Source organism: Lycorma delicatula, chromosome 1 (assembly GCF_047948215.1).
Source record: "Lycorma delicatula isolate Av1 chromosome 1, ASM4794821v1, whole genome shotgun sequence".
Classification (NCBI taxonomy): domain Eukaryota; kingdom Metazoa; phylum Arthropoda; class Insecta; order Hemiptera; family Fulgoridae; genus Lycorma; species Lycorma delicatula.
In genome coordinates this window covers 29868772-29886647 of record NC_134455.1, presented here as the reverse complement: position 1 = coordinate 29886647, position 17876 = coordinate 29868772, and the positions used below count along the sequence as shown (strand labels likewise).

The 17876-nt window shown below is 36.6% G+C and overlaps 1 protein-coding gene across 1 annotated transcript in view; it reads left to right on the top strand.

Moving 5' to 3' along the window:
* The window catches only part of LOC142317459 (cilia- and flagella-associated protein 206), a 102973-nt gene that overhangs the window by 65615 nt on the left and 19482 nt on the right, over nucleotides 1-17876 (top strand). Inside the window, exon 8 of the mRNA XM_075354026.1 lies at nucleotides 17026-17174. Coding sequence (XP_075210141.1) covers nucleotides 17026-17174 — 149 coding nt within the window. The remainder of the gene's footprint in view (nucleotides 1-17025; nucleotides 17175-17876) is intronic.

The window sequence follows — 17876 nt, the reverse complement described above, 5'->3', positions numbered from 1 at the left end:
AAGCAGCGCTGAAGAATCAGGCAGAACTGAAGAAGACAACAATTATTTTGATTTTGAATTATCTTCCCACAACTTATATTGCAAGGTGAATTAAATGACTTGGTTAGGGATTTATATTTATCAAAAAATCAAGCTAAATTGTTAGCATCAAGACGGCAAGGTTGGAATTTACTTCAAAAAAATACAAACATTTCAGGCTTTCAAAGCCGACAAAAAGAACTTTCTCAGTAATTTATTGATGAAAATAAATTGGTTTTTGCACAAATATTGATGAGCTTATGTTGCACTTAGTACAAGTATGTAAACCTGAGGACTGGCGCCTTTTCATAGATTTGTCCAAGTGTAGTTTAAAAGTGGTTCTACTACACAACGGTAGCAAATATCCTTCGATACCAATCGCTTATGGTATTAATTTGAAGGAGACATACAATGTGATGAAAGACGTTCTTGAATAAATAAATAATAAAAACATAGCTGGAACATATGTGGTGATTTAAAAGTTATAGCAGTTTTGTTAGACATGCAGTTAAGCTATACTAAGTATATGTGTTTCTTTGCAAATGGGACATCCGAGCTAGGAATAAACATTATTTTACCAAAGAGTGGAAGAAACGAGACAATTTAACTCTAAATGGAGAAAATATTATTCATGAGTCCTTAGTTGAAACCAAAAAAAATTTTTACTCTCTCCATATCATGCTAGGACTAATGAAAAATTTTGTAAAAGCAATGAAGAAGGATAGTCTCGGATTTTTGTACATCAGGCAGAAATTTCCGAATGTAAGTAAATAAAAAATTAAAGAAGGAATATTTGTTAGTCCTCAAATAAGAGAGTTGGTCAAAGATGATGTATTTAACTCGATGTTAAATAATGTATAAAGTGCAGCTTGGGCTTCATTTAAAGATGTTTGCAAAAGTTTTCTCGGCAAACAAAAATCCGACAATTACCACATTATTGTTAATCAACTTCTTACTTCATACAGAGATATGGGATGTAATATGTCTTTGAAAATATATTTCCTCCACTCACATCTGAAGTTTTTCCTGGAAAATCTCGAAGACGAAAGTGACGAACACTGTGAATGTTTCCACCAAGGCATTTCGATGATGGAAAGCCGCTAAAAAGAGAAATGGAATACTAATATGCTAGCCGATTACTGTTGAATATTAATTCAGGATGTGCCTGTGGCTATTTATAAAAGAAAAGCATCAGCAAAATCATTCTAACACAGGTATGGCCATGCAAAATTGTAAATTTGACAGATTTTAACTTTATTTTCCTTAATTTTCTTAAAGTGTAATTTATTTAAAACTATAAAGGTGATAGAAAAATTGTATTTACAGATCTGTAATGTACGCAAAAAAACAATTCAAGAAATGGTATCACATTTAGAGAAACATTAAAAACTTTTTTTTTCTATCAGTGTAATTTATTTTTTTTGGATGGCCTCCACATCACTATTTAGCCATCCCGACCTCCACGAAAGAGTACCTACTCCAAACAGGGAAGCGGAGTGACCTAACCCGTGTAGAAGCAGTGCAGTAGGACATTGGAAAACCTTAAGTATTGCACTTGATCTCTCGGAAAATGGACATTTGCAACAAAACTATTCTAGAAAAAGGAAAATTATTCTCAAAAAAAATTACTAACCTTAACTATGTAAAAATCAGGAAAGATAATTTCATTTATTCCGTGCAATTTTTATTCAATTTCTTTATAAGATTTCGTCAAGCAGCCTCCTCTTGAACTCATTGATTCTTCAATTAAATATATCGATGTCACTCTATCTACATATGTTATTAAAATCTTGGACATATTTTTGGACTCAGCCATCCAGTATTTTCATAGATGAAGAAGTTCCTTCTTCACACATTTATGTTTGGGATTCTAATTCCAATCTTTGAAATATCAAATCAGCATAATTGTTAAACATTTTATATATAAACATTATGTTATGTGCAACCCTTCACTTTTGTAAAGTGAAGATGTCCAACGTTTGACAATCTTCTTCATATGATGGACTCCTTTCACACAAACCTTGATAGTGCAGTGCCGATAGCAGTTGTCTGGACTGCTTCTATCTTATTTGTATTGCAGTCATGATTAATTCCACTCTGTTAAACAATACTCCAGCACAGGTCTGACAATGGTTTTGTATAATCTCAATAGAGTATTTGCCGTGTGAAATCATCTTGCCATTCAAAGAAGCAGTCCTAAATTTCTTCTGGTCTTAGAGACAATATTATCAACATGGCCAGATTTAGCTTTTATAATAAGATTTATAATAAGCTTTTAATATGACTTAAGAGGAAGACTTCTAATTATCATTAAAAGTTATTTAAACAAAAGACACTTTTCTTCAGAATTAGGAATATTTTTCACTCAGGAATTTAGAAAACGGTGAACCTCAAGGATTGGTGTTTTTCCGCCTTGTTCACAAGGCGGAACCTTGTTCACAATTGCAGCAAACAAGTTTAAGATAGATTTTTATACCATCTAACATTGGATGAAGTTTTTATGTGGATGACTTTGCGATTTTCTATACCAGCAGTCAAACTGCAATGGTGAAATACAAGCGACAACCGGTTATTAATAAGTTCATCGAAGTAGCAAACATGAATTGATTCCGGTTCTCATCTGAGAAGACTTGTTGTGTGCACTTCACCGCAAAAAAATCGGCTTGAGAAGCCCTCTTTTGACAATGGATAACAGTATTATTGAGTATAAAGAAACAGTTTTTTCTTAGACCTTACTTTGAACAGATGCCCTTTATGGAGGGTGCACAAAACGGAACTAGTAACGAAGTGTCAGAAAAGTCCTAAATGTTATCTAGTGTCTACCAAACTTGAATTGGGGCTCCTATAAAGAAATATTATTAAAACTTTACAAAGCATAATCCAATCTATAATAAATTATAGATCAATAGCCTATGGCTTTGCCAAAAAGTCTCATCTAAAGAAACTCTACGTGATCCATAATACAGGAATCAGGCTTGCTACAAGAGTCTTCCGCACAAGCCCAATTGACAGTATTTTTTCAGAAGCCGGAGTTATGCCACAGAATTACAGGAGGGATACTTACTAAGATATGCAGCTCATGTCTTAGCTTTCCCAAGACATATAAACTTCGTTTCCTTCTATAAACATGGTTTGGCTGAAGAGTATCGGGAAGGAACTAGCTTTTTCAGAACTACTGGAATAAGAAGATTGGAGATCTGTGGCAACTATGGTATTGATTTACCAGAATTTCTGCCGGTTTCAAAAGAGAGGCTCCACAGTGGTTAATGTCAACGGTAAAAGGTCGCATCGAATTGAAAAAGAAGATAGAACTAGGATTCCCCGACATTTATATTCAAAACGCTTTTTGACAACTGATATCCGAATATAAAAATTACATCCATATGTTGCATACAGTTCAGCTAGCTCATTGCTTTGTTTTACACTACATCGAGGACAGAGTGCTTCTCTGCTATGATTTCTTAAGTGGTAATCACTGCATTAAGAATAGGGTTCACGCATGATGCCTTTTTAAAGATTTCTTAACAGGAATTAAGAATCTCGAAGGCAACGGGAATCAATGCATCGTAATATGAACACTTGGCCACGCCGGTATTCCTGGGATGAAGTAGCTGATAGACCTGCTAAACAAGCGGTAAACAATAAGGAAGTCGACATTACTTTAGTTCGACTTGATGACCTTAAAAACTATATCACACAGCTCATAAGAAAAGAATGAACAAGGAAGTGGAGTGCGCTTACAACGAAGCTTAATTACATTAAGAGAACCCCGGTTTTCAATAAAACAAGAAAGCTCTGATGCATCGAGAACAAGTTGCTGTTTCAAGACTTCGACTATGTCATACTAGTCTTAAATCGTCCTACATGTTAACAAGAGATTAGAGACCAAAATGTGAAAGCTGTGACTCATACCTCACAGTGAAATATAATAGAAAAGTGCAAGTAATATAAAGACCTCAGAATGAAGTTAAAGGTAACCGAAAATTTGGCATTCGATTTACAAAATGATGAAATTTCTTAGGATAAGTGGTTTGTTGAAGCGATTGTAATTCATTAACAAGATAACTTATTGAAGGTACTTTTATCTGGTTTTTTTTGTTGTGTTTTCTCTTGTTTTATGTTTCAGTATTGATGATGAATTTCTCTACTGTTGCGTTTTTAATAACGGTGGGTAATTTACACATCTGCTTTGATGTGGTTTTACCACATTTCTATAGGCGTGGATTGCATATTTTTAAGTGACCCTATACACCCTTGTTACATAGCGCTTTAATTATATTTAATTTTAAAAAAGTAATAGTAATAATAATACCATTGACAAAATTCAACCCTATGTCGGTACAATTACATCTACGAACACGTCCGGGATTGGTGGTCCCGAGCTGGTTGGGATTGTGCTTCTCGGTTCCAACTGTTTGCAATGAAGATGGGAGGTAGACCGTGATTGTTCTCTCGCCAACGCTAGACGGATTATGGACGGGGAGTGTTCGTTCTTCTTCCAGCAGTGAAGTCGGGTGAGCTAATTTAAGCTTGCTTTGTCGAAGTTTTTGTCGCTCAGCGTGATTCACGTCACTTTGGCCACTTGGCAGGGATTATCCCATAGATAAGGGTATCGGTACCCTTACTGCTACGTGCGAGCCCTGGGATGTTGGTATAGTAGGTCAGGCACTGTACCTCACTCCCCAACCCTGGTTAAATGTGTGTGATCCGGCTGACTGGGGAACCTAGGCAGGATCCGTGTTATCCAGGCAGTGATCCGTGGCATTCCCAACTGCCTCTCCACCTGCACCGAGTGAAACATTGAACGGTATTCTTTTTTTTATGTAATTTTCAACTTTCACGCTTTCTGCGGCCGAGGGTCAACATAAAACCCTTGTCCAGGAGAGCCTTTGTCTTCGCAAGCGAAGAGAAGGAAGAACGTTGAATTTACCGATGAACCGTTGAAGACTGAGCGAATTAAGTTTCGACCTAAGAGCTTTGAATCAATTCCAAAATCAGTTCTTTCGTGATTTTTTGTGAGAACATGGAAGCTGCAGGAGAGGAGGACCTGTTCAGGAAACAAAGAAGACTGCCATGGGACTGTTTGTTTAGACCGTCAAACACCTTCAGTTCTCACGGCTTCTCAATGCAAGAAGATGGGACACGTAGACATTGGAATACCTGAATATCTCCAAGGTGTAGTTTAGTGCAGGGACTTGAGAAACAGCACAGAAGAAGAAATGGTCGTGGAGCTTAATGAACAAGGAGTTACTGCGCGTTGACAAATAAATACACGACGTAACGGGGAATCCTTTCCCTCCGCGTCACATGATCTAACGTGCAACAAACGTAAGTCTCCTGAAAAAATAAAGGCTAAATTTCATATGTTAGATATTCATCCGTTCGTCCGTCTTGATACCAATGTTGTGTTTTGAATATCAGAAATTCGACACACAGCAGCGCGATTCACGAGAAAACAAATCTTTGCTTGTGGCGACTCATTCAACCTGTATAGCTTAAATGTATAATTTATACTATAAAATTTAATAGTATAAGAGCGTCAGTAAGAAAATGCATGTGCTGTTTGTAATTGATCTACTGCTATTCTATCCGGCCATATAACATGCAACGATTAATTATGGTTTATTCTATCTGGTTATCTTTCTTCTAGTTGCAAATCATCTATGAATTTTATTACTCTCTCATATAAATGGAGTTCTGATAGAGAGGTTCTACTGCTCTACTGCTTCTTCACACAGCAATAGTACTGTCCAAGATCGACTATGGGTGCGTAGTGTACTCATCAGCCAGAAAATCTTACTTAAAGAAGTTTAACCCTCTTCACAGTACGGACCTCTGCAAGCCTGTATCGTAAAACAGGCACAACGCCATTAGACATCGGACGGAAAAAGATGTTACTAAAATACACAGCAAAAGGTTTAACTCTTCGTGACCAACTATATATCTATGATACGGCCAAAGTTGAGCGAAGTTTACGACCGATGCAATACACCCACTCGTCCAACCATCATCCGAGATATTGTATTACCGCAACACTACAACATTAGAATGCTTACAAAATTAGAATAATTTAAATTTCAATAATTTTAATTTCAAAATTATAATAATGCCTAAAAAATTAGAATGCCCACTACAAAATTAGAATTATATGTGCATGTACGAAATTCTTTCTTACTGTACACTGTACCGGTCTCGGAGAGAGCCTTAGACGTTGATAGGAATGGGCGACCCCTTGAGGGAGTCCAGAAACGGATAACTCTAAGGGTTACGGCGGCGTATTCGTCGGTTTCAAGTAATCTATCTTTGTTACAGTGGGAGTCCCCCGGTGCAGCAATTATCTAGCATGAGGATGAGAATCAAAAGGGGGTGAAAGTAAGGACGTGGCGTATAGAAGCATGATGACAACTTGGCAGAACAGGTGGAGTAATTCCATGAAAGAATGCTGGACGTATCGTTTCATAAAAGAAATTGAACCATGAGTCGAAAGGGTATTTGGTGAACTGACCGACCATGGTGTCTTTCAGACCTATTTGCACGCAAGAAGAAGGGTTGACGATGATAATTGCTCCTATTGCGGACACCTAGATACCCCGGAGCATGCGATTTTCTCACGCCCGAGATGGACGGTGGAACGGAGACAGTGTGATAACGTAAATGACATCATTACCGTAGACAACCTGATTGCAAACATACTTTCTGAAGTGCACAATTTTGAGGCTCTTTCCAAGTACGTCACTGGGATATTCCATGTAAAGATAGGGTGGCGACAGGGTGACAGATAGCTCCTTATGGAGTCGCTGTTCGTTCAAGCTTGCTTGGATGGGCAGCGGCGAAGAAGTAAGGGGACTCTGGATCCCCTAAGCTGTGAGGATCCCCAGGTGCTGACGAAGAGATGGGGATAAACAAGAAAAGACTCGGAACCGGTAAGGGGAAACCAGACGCGATGTTCCCCTATTAGAGTGGATAAGAAAAACAAAAGATCCGATCGGCGACCCGACCTGTCATGTTAAACTTACAGCCGGTAGGGGGGGGGGGGGAGATCGTCGTTTGAGTAAAAGGACAACCTCTGTATCGAGCGATGTTTAGGTGAAAATCTGATGCGGTGGTGAGAAGAAAAAAATAAACATTACAATGCCGAGAGTGCTCCCGTACAAACTGTGTGAAACCCCTCCTTGAATGATGAAAAGCCTTTCATCAGCATATCATAAATGATAACAAGAAAACATGCTGCCCAATAGAACTGAGGGTTCTGTTCAGATCGGTTCTTGATGTGTATGTGACGGATCACACAATTATTTACACTGACAGATCGAAAATAGAAAGAGTAGGGTACGCCATTATGGCTAATGGCATTCCCCATACATAAGCACTTCCAAGGGAAGCCTGTATACGCAGCTGAAATGTATGCTGTGTTGAAAGCGTTGTAATACTGCGAAACCTGTTGTATTGAAAGATTTGTTATATGTACAAAATCATTTAACTTATTACCAGACTTAGACAACAAATCGTATAGAAATTAATTATAAGAAGATACATGTAAATAATGTCAACAGAAAACAAATAAAATTTTAAACTTGTCAACTTTTATTAACAAAACCGACGAAAACTTAGAAGAAAATGTTACAAAAAAAGAAAACAGATGTGTCTAGTAGGTACAATAATTTTAGACCTACGGAAAACAAGTTGGCAACACTAATTTTTTCATCACAATTTGTTTAAATACTACTCATTATTGTCGATTAATTGTGGTAATGTGTTAAATAACCTTTTGCTGATCAATCGTGTTTGCAGTATTACGTCGAATTCTTTTCGTAAAAATTTCATAAAACTGTTAAGAAGTGTAATTTTGTATTCATTTTACAGTGCATAAAAATCAAGTCTGTTAAAAAAATTGAAATTCTGTTTAGTTTTGTTTTGAAAAATGCCGAATCTTCACTAATGCCGAATATGCTGACATGATTTTCATCTATGGATTTTGCAATGGAAGTGCTGCGGCAGCGGTTACGGAATATCGACATAGGTATCCTGATCGTGTTGTACCAAATCGTAAAGTATTTATTAGAATTTTGAATAATCTTCGTAAGAATGGTACACTTCCCAGCGCTCATATTTCATCTGAACGACAAGCAAATCGTGCTGATGAAGGTGAAAACATTCTGCAGATGGTTCAACGTTGTCCGCCAACGAGCACACGATTAATTGCAACACGGCTCAATATTTTACAAAGTAGAGCATGGAGAACATTAAATAATAATGGATTGCATCCTTTTCCTATTCAGAAAGTGCAACATCTCCAGCCTGGTGACTACGTCAGCCGGCTGCAGTTTTGTCAATGGGTTAATAGGAATCAACATTTAATTCCATTTATACTATTTCCGGATGAAGCTACTTTCACTCGTAATGAAATAAACAACACACGGAATGCGTATCGATGGTCTGAAAAAACCCACATGCTAGAGTGGAAAAAAATTCCCAGCAACGATTTTTAGTCAATGTTTGGTGTGGTATCATAGATGACCAATTAATTGGTCCTTTCATACTATAACATCGTGTCACAGGAAGAAATTATCTGGAATTTTTACGTAATGAATTTATTATATTGCTGGAAAATATCCCCTTAGCAAAACGAATTGCAATATATTACCAAGTTGATGGAGCTCCTACACATTTCACTAATGAAGTAAGGCACTGTCTTGATGAAAGGTTTGCTGGTAAATGGATAGGTCGTGGAGGGCCGGTTAATTGGCCACCGAGATCCCCAGACCTCACTCCGTTGGATTATTGTTTGTGGAGATGGTTAAAAAATGAGGTTTACAAGCAAAAAGTAGACACGCGATTAACTGACCGCTCGCATACTCAACGCTGCAGCTATAATCAAAGAACGCAAAGATACCGTTAGACTGGCAACACAAAATCTAGTACAACGCGTTGAAAAGTGCATTGAACACAACGGTGGCATTTTTGAAAATTATTAAACCGCATGAAATACTACTTGTAAGTAGCATTTTATCATTATCATAAAAAAACAGTAAGTATTCTTTCTTTCTCCAGTTATTTTCTACTGCAAATAACGAAAAAGTTTTTTCAATCTGTTAAAAATTAATCTGTTTTGTTGTTAATAAGAGTCGACAGGTTTAAAATTTTATTTGTTTTCTGTTGACATTATTTACATCAATCTTCTTATAATTAAATTCTCTACAATTTATGTTTAACAAATGTATGATTTATTGCCAATTTAACAACGTTATTGTAAGTCAAACGTAAGAAAATGTGTTTTTTGACCCTATTTTTGGCATTTTACATGGGATATCTTAGAAACTAAGAGAGATACAGTTCTTTGACCTATTTTTTCGGTTTTCCAGCTCAAAAACCATAAGAAACAATTGAATTTGCCCCTTAATTGACCTTCCCAGAACTTCAGACAGCGTTAATTTACCCGGAGGAACTGAAACTCGGGTGAAATCTTTCACTCTGTATAACTCGCTAACGAAGCGTTTTCGGACCTATGTTTATATGAACTTTTTTCTTATTTTTAGCCTCTAGAATGAGTTATAAAAGTATTGCCCTATCCTCCTGAATCACTCTGTATATATAATAGTAATTATTATTTAATATTAATGATGTATTATATTATACCAGATTTCTATAATGGAATTTATATATTAACTTTTTGTATGTAAATAATTATTACACTTACATTTTTATTTAATATCTTGATGGTTACACTAGGATGTACTTTCAAACAGCACTGATGGTTTTCTTGGGAGGAAAAGGGAGGGGGAATTAAAAGAAGTTGGTGTTGAGTGGAGAGAGAGGTTGGGTCCGTTAACCAAACCCCACGTTTATTCATTCTTATATTTGGACATATATTTCTGTAACAGATGGCTTCTGCTGCGCGTGTGTAGGTTTTTAAATTATTTACACACAAATTGAGATAATTGTTATATTTGACATATATATTGTGATAAATAAGGCGTAGGATGTGTGAAAGTCACAGTTACTGATGTTCGAGGTTGTTTGTGTGCGCGCGCGTATAGCCGGTAGGGCGTGGTAATTTTAGCGCGTACTACTCTAATGGCGGTTCAAAAACAGAACGTTCGACCTTAGGCCGCGTTCATTAGTCGCGCGCCAAACCTCACCCTAAGCTTTCCCGTCGCTCCGCTGATGCACGCAGTCTTCTCAGAGCTAACGCTAAAAAAACTGCTTTTTGCAGGGCCACCACAAGGGTAGTAAATGCCACGTGCCGTCGAAGCCATCAGCGACAATATATATGCTGTATATAGAGAGAAAGAGTTTATCTCGCGTGCGCGCGCACACACATACACAATATACAAATCATGCTGGTAAAAAAAAATATATGGAAGTAATAATAATTATAATAATAAGTAGGTTAACAATTTTTTAATCTTGGTAAGAAATTAAGCTTAATATTAAAAAAATTGTAGATTAAATGAAACATTAATTGTAGTTAAGAAAATATTAATGAAAGAAGTTATTTAGGTGTAGTTTTCTTTTTTTGTTGAAATAAGTTACATGAACCTGTTGACATAATTAAGACTGCAAAAAAATTAAAATATTAGAAGCCCAAGCTGTTAGTGAAAGCCAGTTTTGGCTTTGACAGTCTAGAAATTTTAATGTAAGATAATAGTTTAATTCATTATACTTAGACTGCAAAAATATATAAACAATTAGAAAACCCTGGCTGTTAGTGAAAGCCAGTTCTGACTCTGATAGAGTCTGGAAATTTTAATGTAAATTACAGTTACTGTAGTTATCAATGACCTTATTAGTTGGTTTAACTTAAAAATTAGATTTATCAAATTTGGTAACTGATAGAGTCTTAACTGCTGAAAGTAAAATAATAACTTGTTTTTTTTTTCTTTGAAAAATATGTTATTTGTTTAGAAAAAAAATTACCATTTATGACTTTATAAACATGACTTCTGAAATCTTCAATTTCTTATTGCTATTAAATTCAATTTATTGCTTATTTATATATACAAAAAAATGTGACGTAATCTAAACCATCTTATGTTCACTATTTTGGAAAAAAGTTGTTGCTACAACACTACAGTTGATAGTCATTCAAGGTTTTTCTTTTTCAAGAAAACCTTTCTAACCTCTATCAATGAGGTTTTTATTTTCTTGAGGAGCATGAAATTTTATGGGAAATGACCATAAGAAGATTAAAACCAGTAGGGTGGCAAGATTCGTACCGTAGGGTCGGTTTTGGGACCCCTGCTCTGGCTTCTAGTGTAAGATAATGTGCTAAGTCTACCTTTACCGACGGAAACTGAAGCTGTAGCGTACGCCGATGACCTCGCCATCCTTGTCAACGGCAAAACGGAGGCTGAGCTAGAACAAAGAGGCAACGAGGCTTTAGGTACAGTTGGCGATTGGATGCAAAGGCATGAATTAAGAGTTGCACGCGCACGCGCAAGGATGTCGGAGGATGCAATACCCTCCTACTTTTCGTAGTATACGGACTTACGTCCTTTGCTGCTGGGTGATTCTAATGGACTGGCGGTTATTAATAATGGTTGGCGTTTATTCGTTTTGTGAAGTTTGGATTGCGTTCCGATCCAATGGAGGGTTTGTCGGTAGGGGCCCGATGGAACGATGTGCTAATAAGCTTATCTTCCATGACGCACTCCATTTCAGCCTAGAGTGGGCTGAAATCCTTTATTTAGGTGGGCGTCCTCTCTTTAGGAGAGTACGTCGTTGGCGATTTTTGGGCTTACACTTTGTCATTTACTTAATTCACTTCAATTTAACTTGGTTTGAATTAAGGAAATGTGGTTGGATGGATTGTTCTGGGTCGTTGCGTCCCAAAGCTATCTCAGTCAGTAGAAAATAGATTGGGATTTACTAGTCTGAGCGCGATATACCTCTATTAAGGGTTAGATGTCTGCCCGCCGTAAGGGCAGGCAGGAGAGATATACATAACGCAGGTTGTTTTCGAGCGCCCGTGCGCCGGGGTGGTGACAATTTTGAATAAGACGCCCCCCTATTATATATAAATTTTGGCTTGATGCAGATGCTGATCTAGCCCTACAAAATATAATGGTCCGCGGAGGGTTTGGGGGGTCTGGTGGTGTGTGGCCAAACACGCTTTCTTCTAGCTGTCCTTGGAGTACTTGGAGTTTCACCTGAAAAAGAAAAAGCCCAAGCGCACAGCGGATTGAACTGTTGAAGGGGTGAGAAAGATTGCTCTTTCATCACCGTGGTATGTGGGGGTGACGGGTTAAGGCAGTCGTGCTGCCGGAAGGGTATGGAAGTGGGAGCGGAATTTGGTAGCGTGTCCGTCTGTCTTCCTTTGGTGGGACCTCACTGCGAAGCCGTAGACCTTGCCTAACTCTTCTCTTGAGTAACCTCGATTAGAGTTGTCCCCACAAAAATGCCTTTATATCACATTAACGGGAAGAAGGTCAATTGGCAGAATAAATCTCATGGTGGGGATAGCCATTGCAAAGCAGAAATGAGGTTAAGTATCTGGGCGTACATACTGACAAAGTATGCAAGTTCAGTCAACACGTAGTAGAGAGCTGCTCAAAAGCAGAGAAGACCTTGAAGTCGTTGAATATTTTGATCACTAACCAGGCGGCCCTACGGGCATCCAAAAGTAGGCTAATAATGTCGTCTATTACTTCCGTTCTGCTACATTCTGTCCCGGTTTGGGGTGCAGCAGTGAGAGTCAGAAGGAACCAGGTACGTCTGCAGAGCGTTCATCGGTGCACGTTGTTGGGCGTCATAGCAGGATATAGAAAAATGTCATACAGTTTGTCGTGTGTGTTAGCCTCAGTTTTGCCAATCGATCTTCAGATTAGGGAGCGTGAGCTTCGTTATGAGGGTATGGGGAAGAACGAGGGAGAGAAATGTGGGGGAAGCATGGCGAGAAAGGTGGACGATAGGAAATGACGCTGCTTGGACTAAGAGATGAATTAATTACTGATTTAGATTCTTAGACGAAAAGAACACACGGGGAAATGAACTTCTTTACTACACAAATGCTTTCCGGGCACGGAATATTCGAACATTACCACAACAGATTTGGTAGACGTGATTCTCCCTGTTGCATGATTTGCAGCGGGGAGGACGCACATCATAATTGAGTGTGGAGAAGGGCACTTATGGAGAATCCAAGCAGGTATTGAAATATTAAAACCTGAGAACCTGGTATCCTTCATGTAGGCCTCAGAGGATAACTGGAGGGCTTTTGACACGTTTTCAATGAAAGTGTTACGTGCTAAGGACGCTGTTTAGAGACGTGACTTTTAGCGTAGGGAAGGGCGGATAGCCCCATCCGCGAGGGCCGGCATGCCCAGGTGTGCTGATTCCGGTGAACGTGTGGGGACTCGAAGGGAGATTACTAGGACTGGGAAAAAAGACCGAAAAGACTGAGACCCGGCCGCTGGATGGGCTTCTGGGAACGACATAGTTGGGCCTGGTTCCCTTCCCCGGCGGTTACAAGCTGGCATGATTTAAGACCGAGGCCCAGTCCCTGGGGGGGGGGGGGAGACATAGTCGGCCCTGATTACACCCTCCTGGGGATTAGAGGCAGGCAAAGAGAAAAAAGATTCATCCGGGGGGGGGGGGCAAAATGCCGGTGGATGGGGAGTTTAAGGATGCTTCCCTAAGCCGAGTTTTACTTAACTGTATGTTCGGCTCAGGTGAGCAAGGGTAAAAAAAAGGGTGGCAAGATTTAAAGAACATTAATTTTTATTTAAAAATTTTGTTTTTAAATATCTGGTTTTTGAAGTTTATGATATATTTATTAATCCTATATAATTTCTTAAAATCTTTTTAAAAAATTATTGTGCGACACAATAATTCCGCCAAAGAAGGGAATTGCCTTCATGGTTTGTCCTAAAAATTATCTTTCAAAGACTGATTTTTGTTATCTATATATTTTTTTTTTTTGTCTTCAGTCATTTGACTGGTTTGATGCAGCTCTCCAAGATTCCCTATCTAGTGCTAGTCGTTTCATTTCAGTATACCCTCTACATCCTACATCCCTAACAATTTGTTTTACATATTCCAAACGTGGCCTGCCTACACAATTTTTCCCTTCTACCTGACCTTCCAATATTAAAGCGACTATTCCAGGATGCCTTAGTATGTGGCCTATAAGTCTGTCTCTTCTTTTAACTATATTCTTCCAAATGCTTCTTTCTTCATCTATTTGCTGCAATACCTTTTCATTTGTCACTTTATCCACCCATCTGATTTTTAACATTCTCCTATAGCACCGCATTTCAAAAGCTTCTAATCTTTTCTTCTCAGATACTCCGATTGTCCAAGTTTCGCTTCCATATAAAGCGACACTCCAAACATACACTTTCAAAAATCTTTTCCTGACATTTAAACTAATTTATGATGTAAACAAATTATATTTCTTACTGAAGGCTCGTTTAGCTTGTGCTATTCGGCATTTTATATCGCTCCTGCTTCGTCCATCTTTAGTAATTCTACTTCCCAAATAACAAAATTCTTCTACCTCCATAATCTTTTCTCCTCCTATTTTCACATTCAGTGGTCCATCTTTGTTATTTCTACTACATTTCATTACTTTTGTTTTGTTCTTGTTTATTTTCATGCGATAGTTCTTGCGTAGGACTTCATCTATGCCGTTCATTATTTCTTCTAAATCGTTTTTACTCTCAGCTAGAATTACTATATCATCAGCAAATCGTAGCATCTTTATCTTTTCACCTTGTACTGTTACTCCGAATCTAAATTGTTCTTTAACATCATTAACTGCTAGTTCCATGTAAAGATTAAAAAGTAACGGAGATAGGAAACATCCTTGTCGGACTCCCTTTCTTATTACGGCTTCTTTCTTATGTTCTTCAATTGTTACTGTTGCTGTTTGGTTCCTGTACATGTTAGCAATTGTTCTTCTATCTCTGTATTTGAACCCTAATTTTTTAAAATGCTGAATATTTTATTCCAGTCTACGTTATCGAATGCCTTTTCTAGATCTATAAACGCCAAGTATGTTGGTTTGTTTTTCTTTAATCTTCCTTCTACTATTAATCTGAGGCTTAAAATTGCTTCCCTTGTCCCTATACTTTTCCTGAAACCAAATTGGTCTTCTCCTAACACTTCCTCCACTCTCCTCTCAATTCTTCTGTATAGAATTCTAGTTAAGATTTTTGATGCATGACTAGTTAAACTAATTGTTCTGTATTCTTCACATTTATCTGCCCCTGCTTTCTTTGGTATCATTACTATAACAGTTTTTTTGAAGTCTGACGGAAATTCCCCTTTTTCATAAATATTACACACCAGTTTGTATAATCTATCAATCGCTTCCTCACCTGCACAGCCCAGTAATTCTACAGGTATTCCGTTTATTCCAGGAACCTTTCTGCCATTTAAATCTTTTAATGCTCTCTTAAATTCAGATCTCAGTATTGTTTCTCCCATTTCATCCTCCTCAACTTCCTCTTCTTCCTCTATAACACCATTTTCTAATTCATTTCCTCCGTATAACTCTTCAATATATTCCAGCCATCTATCGACTTTACCTTTCGTATTATATATTGGTGTACCATCTTTGTTTAACACATTATTAGATTTTAATTTATGTACCCCAAAATTTTCCTTAACTTTCCTGTATGCTCCGTCTATTTTACCAATGTTCATTTCTCTTTCCACTTCTGAACACTTTTCTCTAATCCACTCTTCTTTCGCGAGTTTGCACTTCCTGTTTATAGCATTTCTTAATTGCCGGTAATTCCTTTTACTTTCTTCATCACTATCATTCTTATATTTTCTACGTTCATCCATCAGCTGCAATATATTGTCTGAAACCCAAGGTTTTCTACCAGTTCTCTTTATTCCGCCTAAGTTTGCTTCTGCTGATTTAAGAATTTCCTTTTTAACATTCTCCCATTCTTCTTCTACATTTTCTACCTTATCTTTTTTACTCAGACGTCTTGCGATGTCCTCCTCAAAAATCTCCTCTTCCTCAAGCTTCTCTAAATTCCACCGATTCATCTGACACCTTTTCTTCAGGTTTTTAAACCCCAATCTACATTTCATTATCACCAAATTATGGTCGCTATCAATGTCTGCTCCATGGTAAGTTTTGCAGTCAACGATTTGATTTCTAAATCTTTGCTTAACCATGATATAATCTATCTGATACCTTGCAGTATCACCTTGCTTTTTCCAAGTGTATATTCTTCTATTATGATTTTTAAATTGGGTGTTGGCAATTACTAAATTATACTTAGTGCAAAACTCTATAATTCGGTCCCCTCTTTCATTCCTTTTGCCCAGCCCGTATTCACCCACTATATTTCCTTTCTTGCCTTTTCCAATGCTTGCATTCCAATCTCCAACTATTATTAAATTTTCATCTCCTTTTACGTGTTTAATTGCTTCATCAATCTCTTCGTATACACACTCTACCTCATCATCATCATCATCATCATGGGCGCTTGTAGGCATATAGACGTTAACAATCGTTGTCGGTTTAGGTTTTGATTTTATCCTTATTACAATGATTCTATCGCTATGCGTCTTTATCTATATTTATGATACTTAATTTTTATTATGTTTCATTTTTTATTTATTACTTGTATCAAAATAATTTAATTTAAAATAAATGTTTATATCTCTCCTTGACGCATTTTACAGTCATTCACATTTCAGAATTTGATAGGAAAACTATAAATTCGCATTATCTCATATCTTTAGACCTTGGTTAATATGTATTGTATCTTCTAATTTTAAAACATTACTAATTTTGCCAACAGAATACCTAATCCATTTTGTACAAAAATATTTTCAGTTATCATTAACAAAATCAACCAAACTACAGATTAAAAATAATGCACTACTACTAAACCAGTCAATAACTTTAATTTAAGTCAGTAAGATTTAATTTTATATTTGAGAAATAATAAAACTAATCTGAAAAGTAATGTGTAATGAACAAAAGATTAATAAGTAATTTTCATTTTTAATATATATTATAAAAAAAAACAATATTTACAGTTTGGTGGTTGCTGTACATTAAAACTAATAGTAGGAAATGGACTACTTCTTCCAAGTAATCCAAAAATAGGAATGCTTACTTTTGGAATGGTTCATTATGGGTTTTCTTCATGTGAAGCAGCATACACGTTTGATAGAAATCCAGAAATGTAAGTATGTGATCTTGAAAATATAAATATTGATACTACAAGTATAATTAATTTTTTCGATTCCTATTTTACAAACGATTAGCATTTTTTTGTATTTTCTTTGCATCTTTGCAATAGAGAATACAACAAAAAAAAAATTAAAAAAATTATTTGATATAAAGTGAAATCAATATAATTATTGGTTTTATATTTTATGGTAAAATTTATTAAAACACTGTTTTCTATTTTACGTACTAGCATGCCATTTAGTACATGCAAAAAAAAAAAATAAAAGATGCCAAACTCCACCAAGACAGTCTGTGACCAATTTTTGACAACTGTCATAAAGAATTACTTAAAAGTGAAAATAAAATTAAATAGCAGAAAGAGTAACGTGTACATATTTTAATTAGATAAAAAAACTAAGCTGCCACTTTGGAATGATAGATTTTTGGTTCTTCAAAAAATAGTTAAAAACTCTTACTTTATTTTTTTAAACAATAAAATTATTAATTTGTGATAGAGGTATACTGAAAGGATAATTTTTTAACAGCATGGAACCAAATTTTTAGAATTTTAACACGTGAAGAAGTATGAATGACTATTTTGCTTAGGAATTGAAAAAACATTAGACATAAATAATACAGCTGTTAGCTTTGATCAAACTTATATATTAATGTGTAGCTTACTTATACTGTTTGGGGATGTGTTGCTTCTAGATTG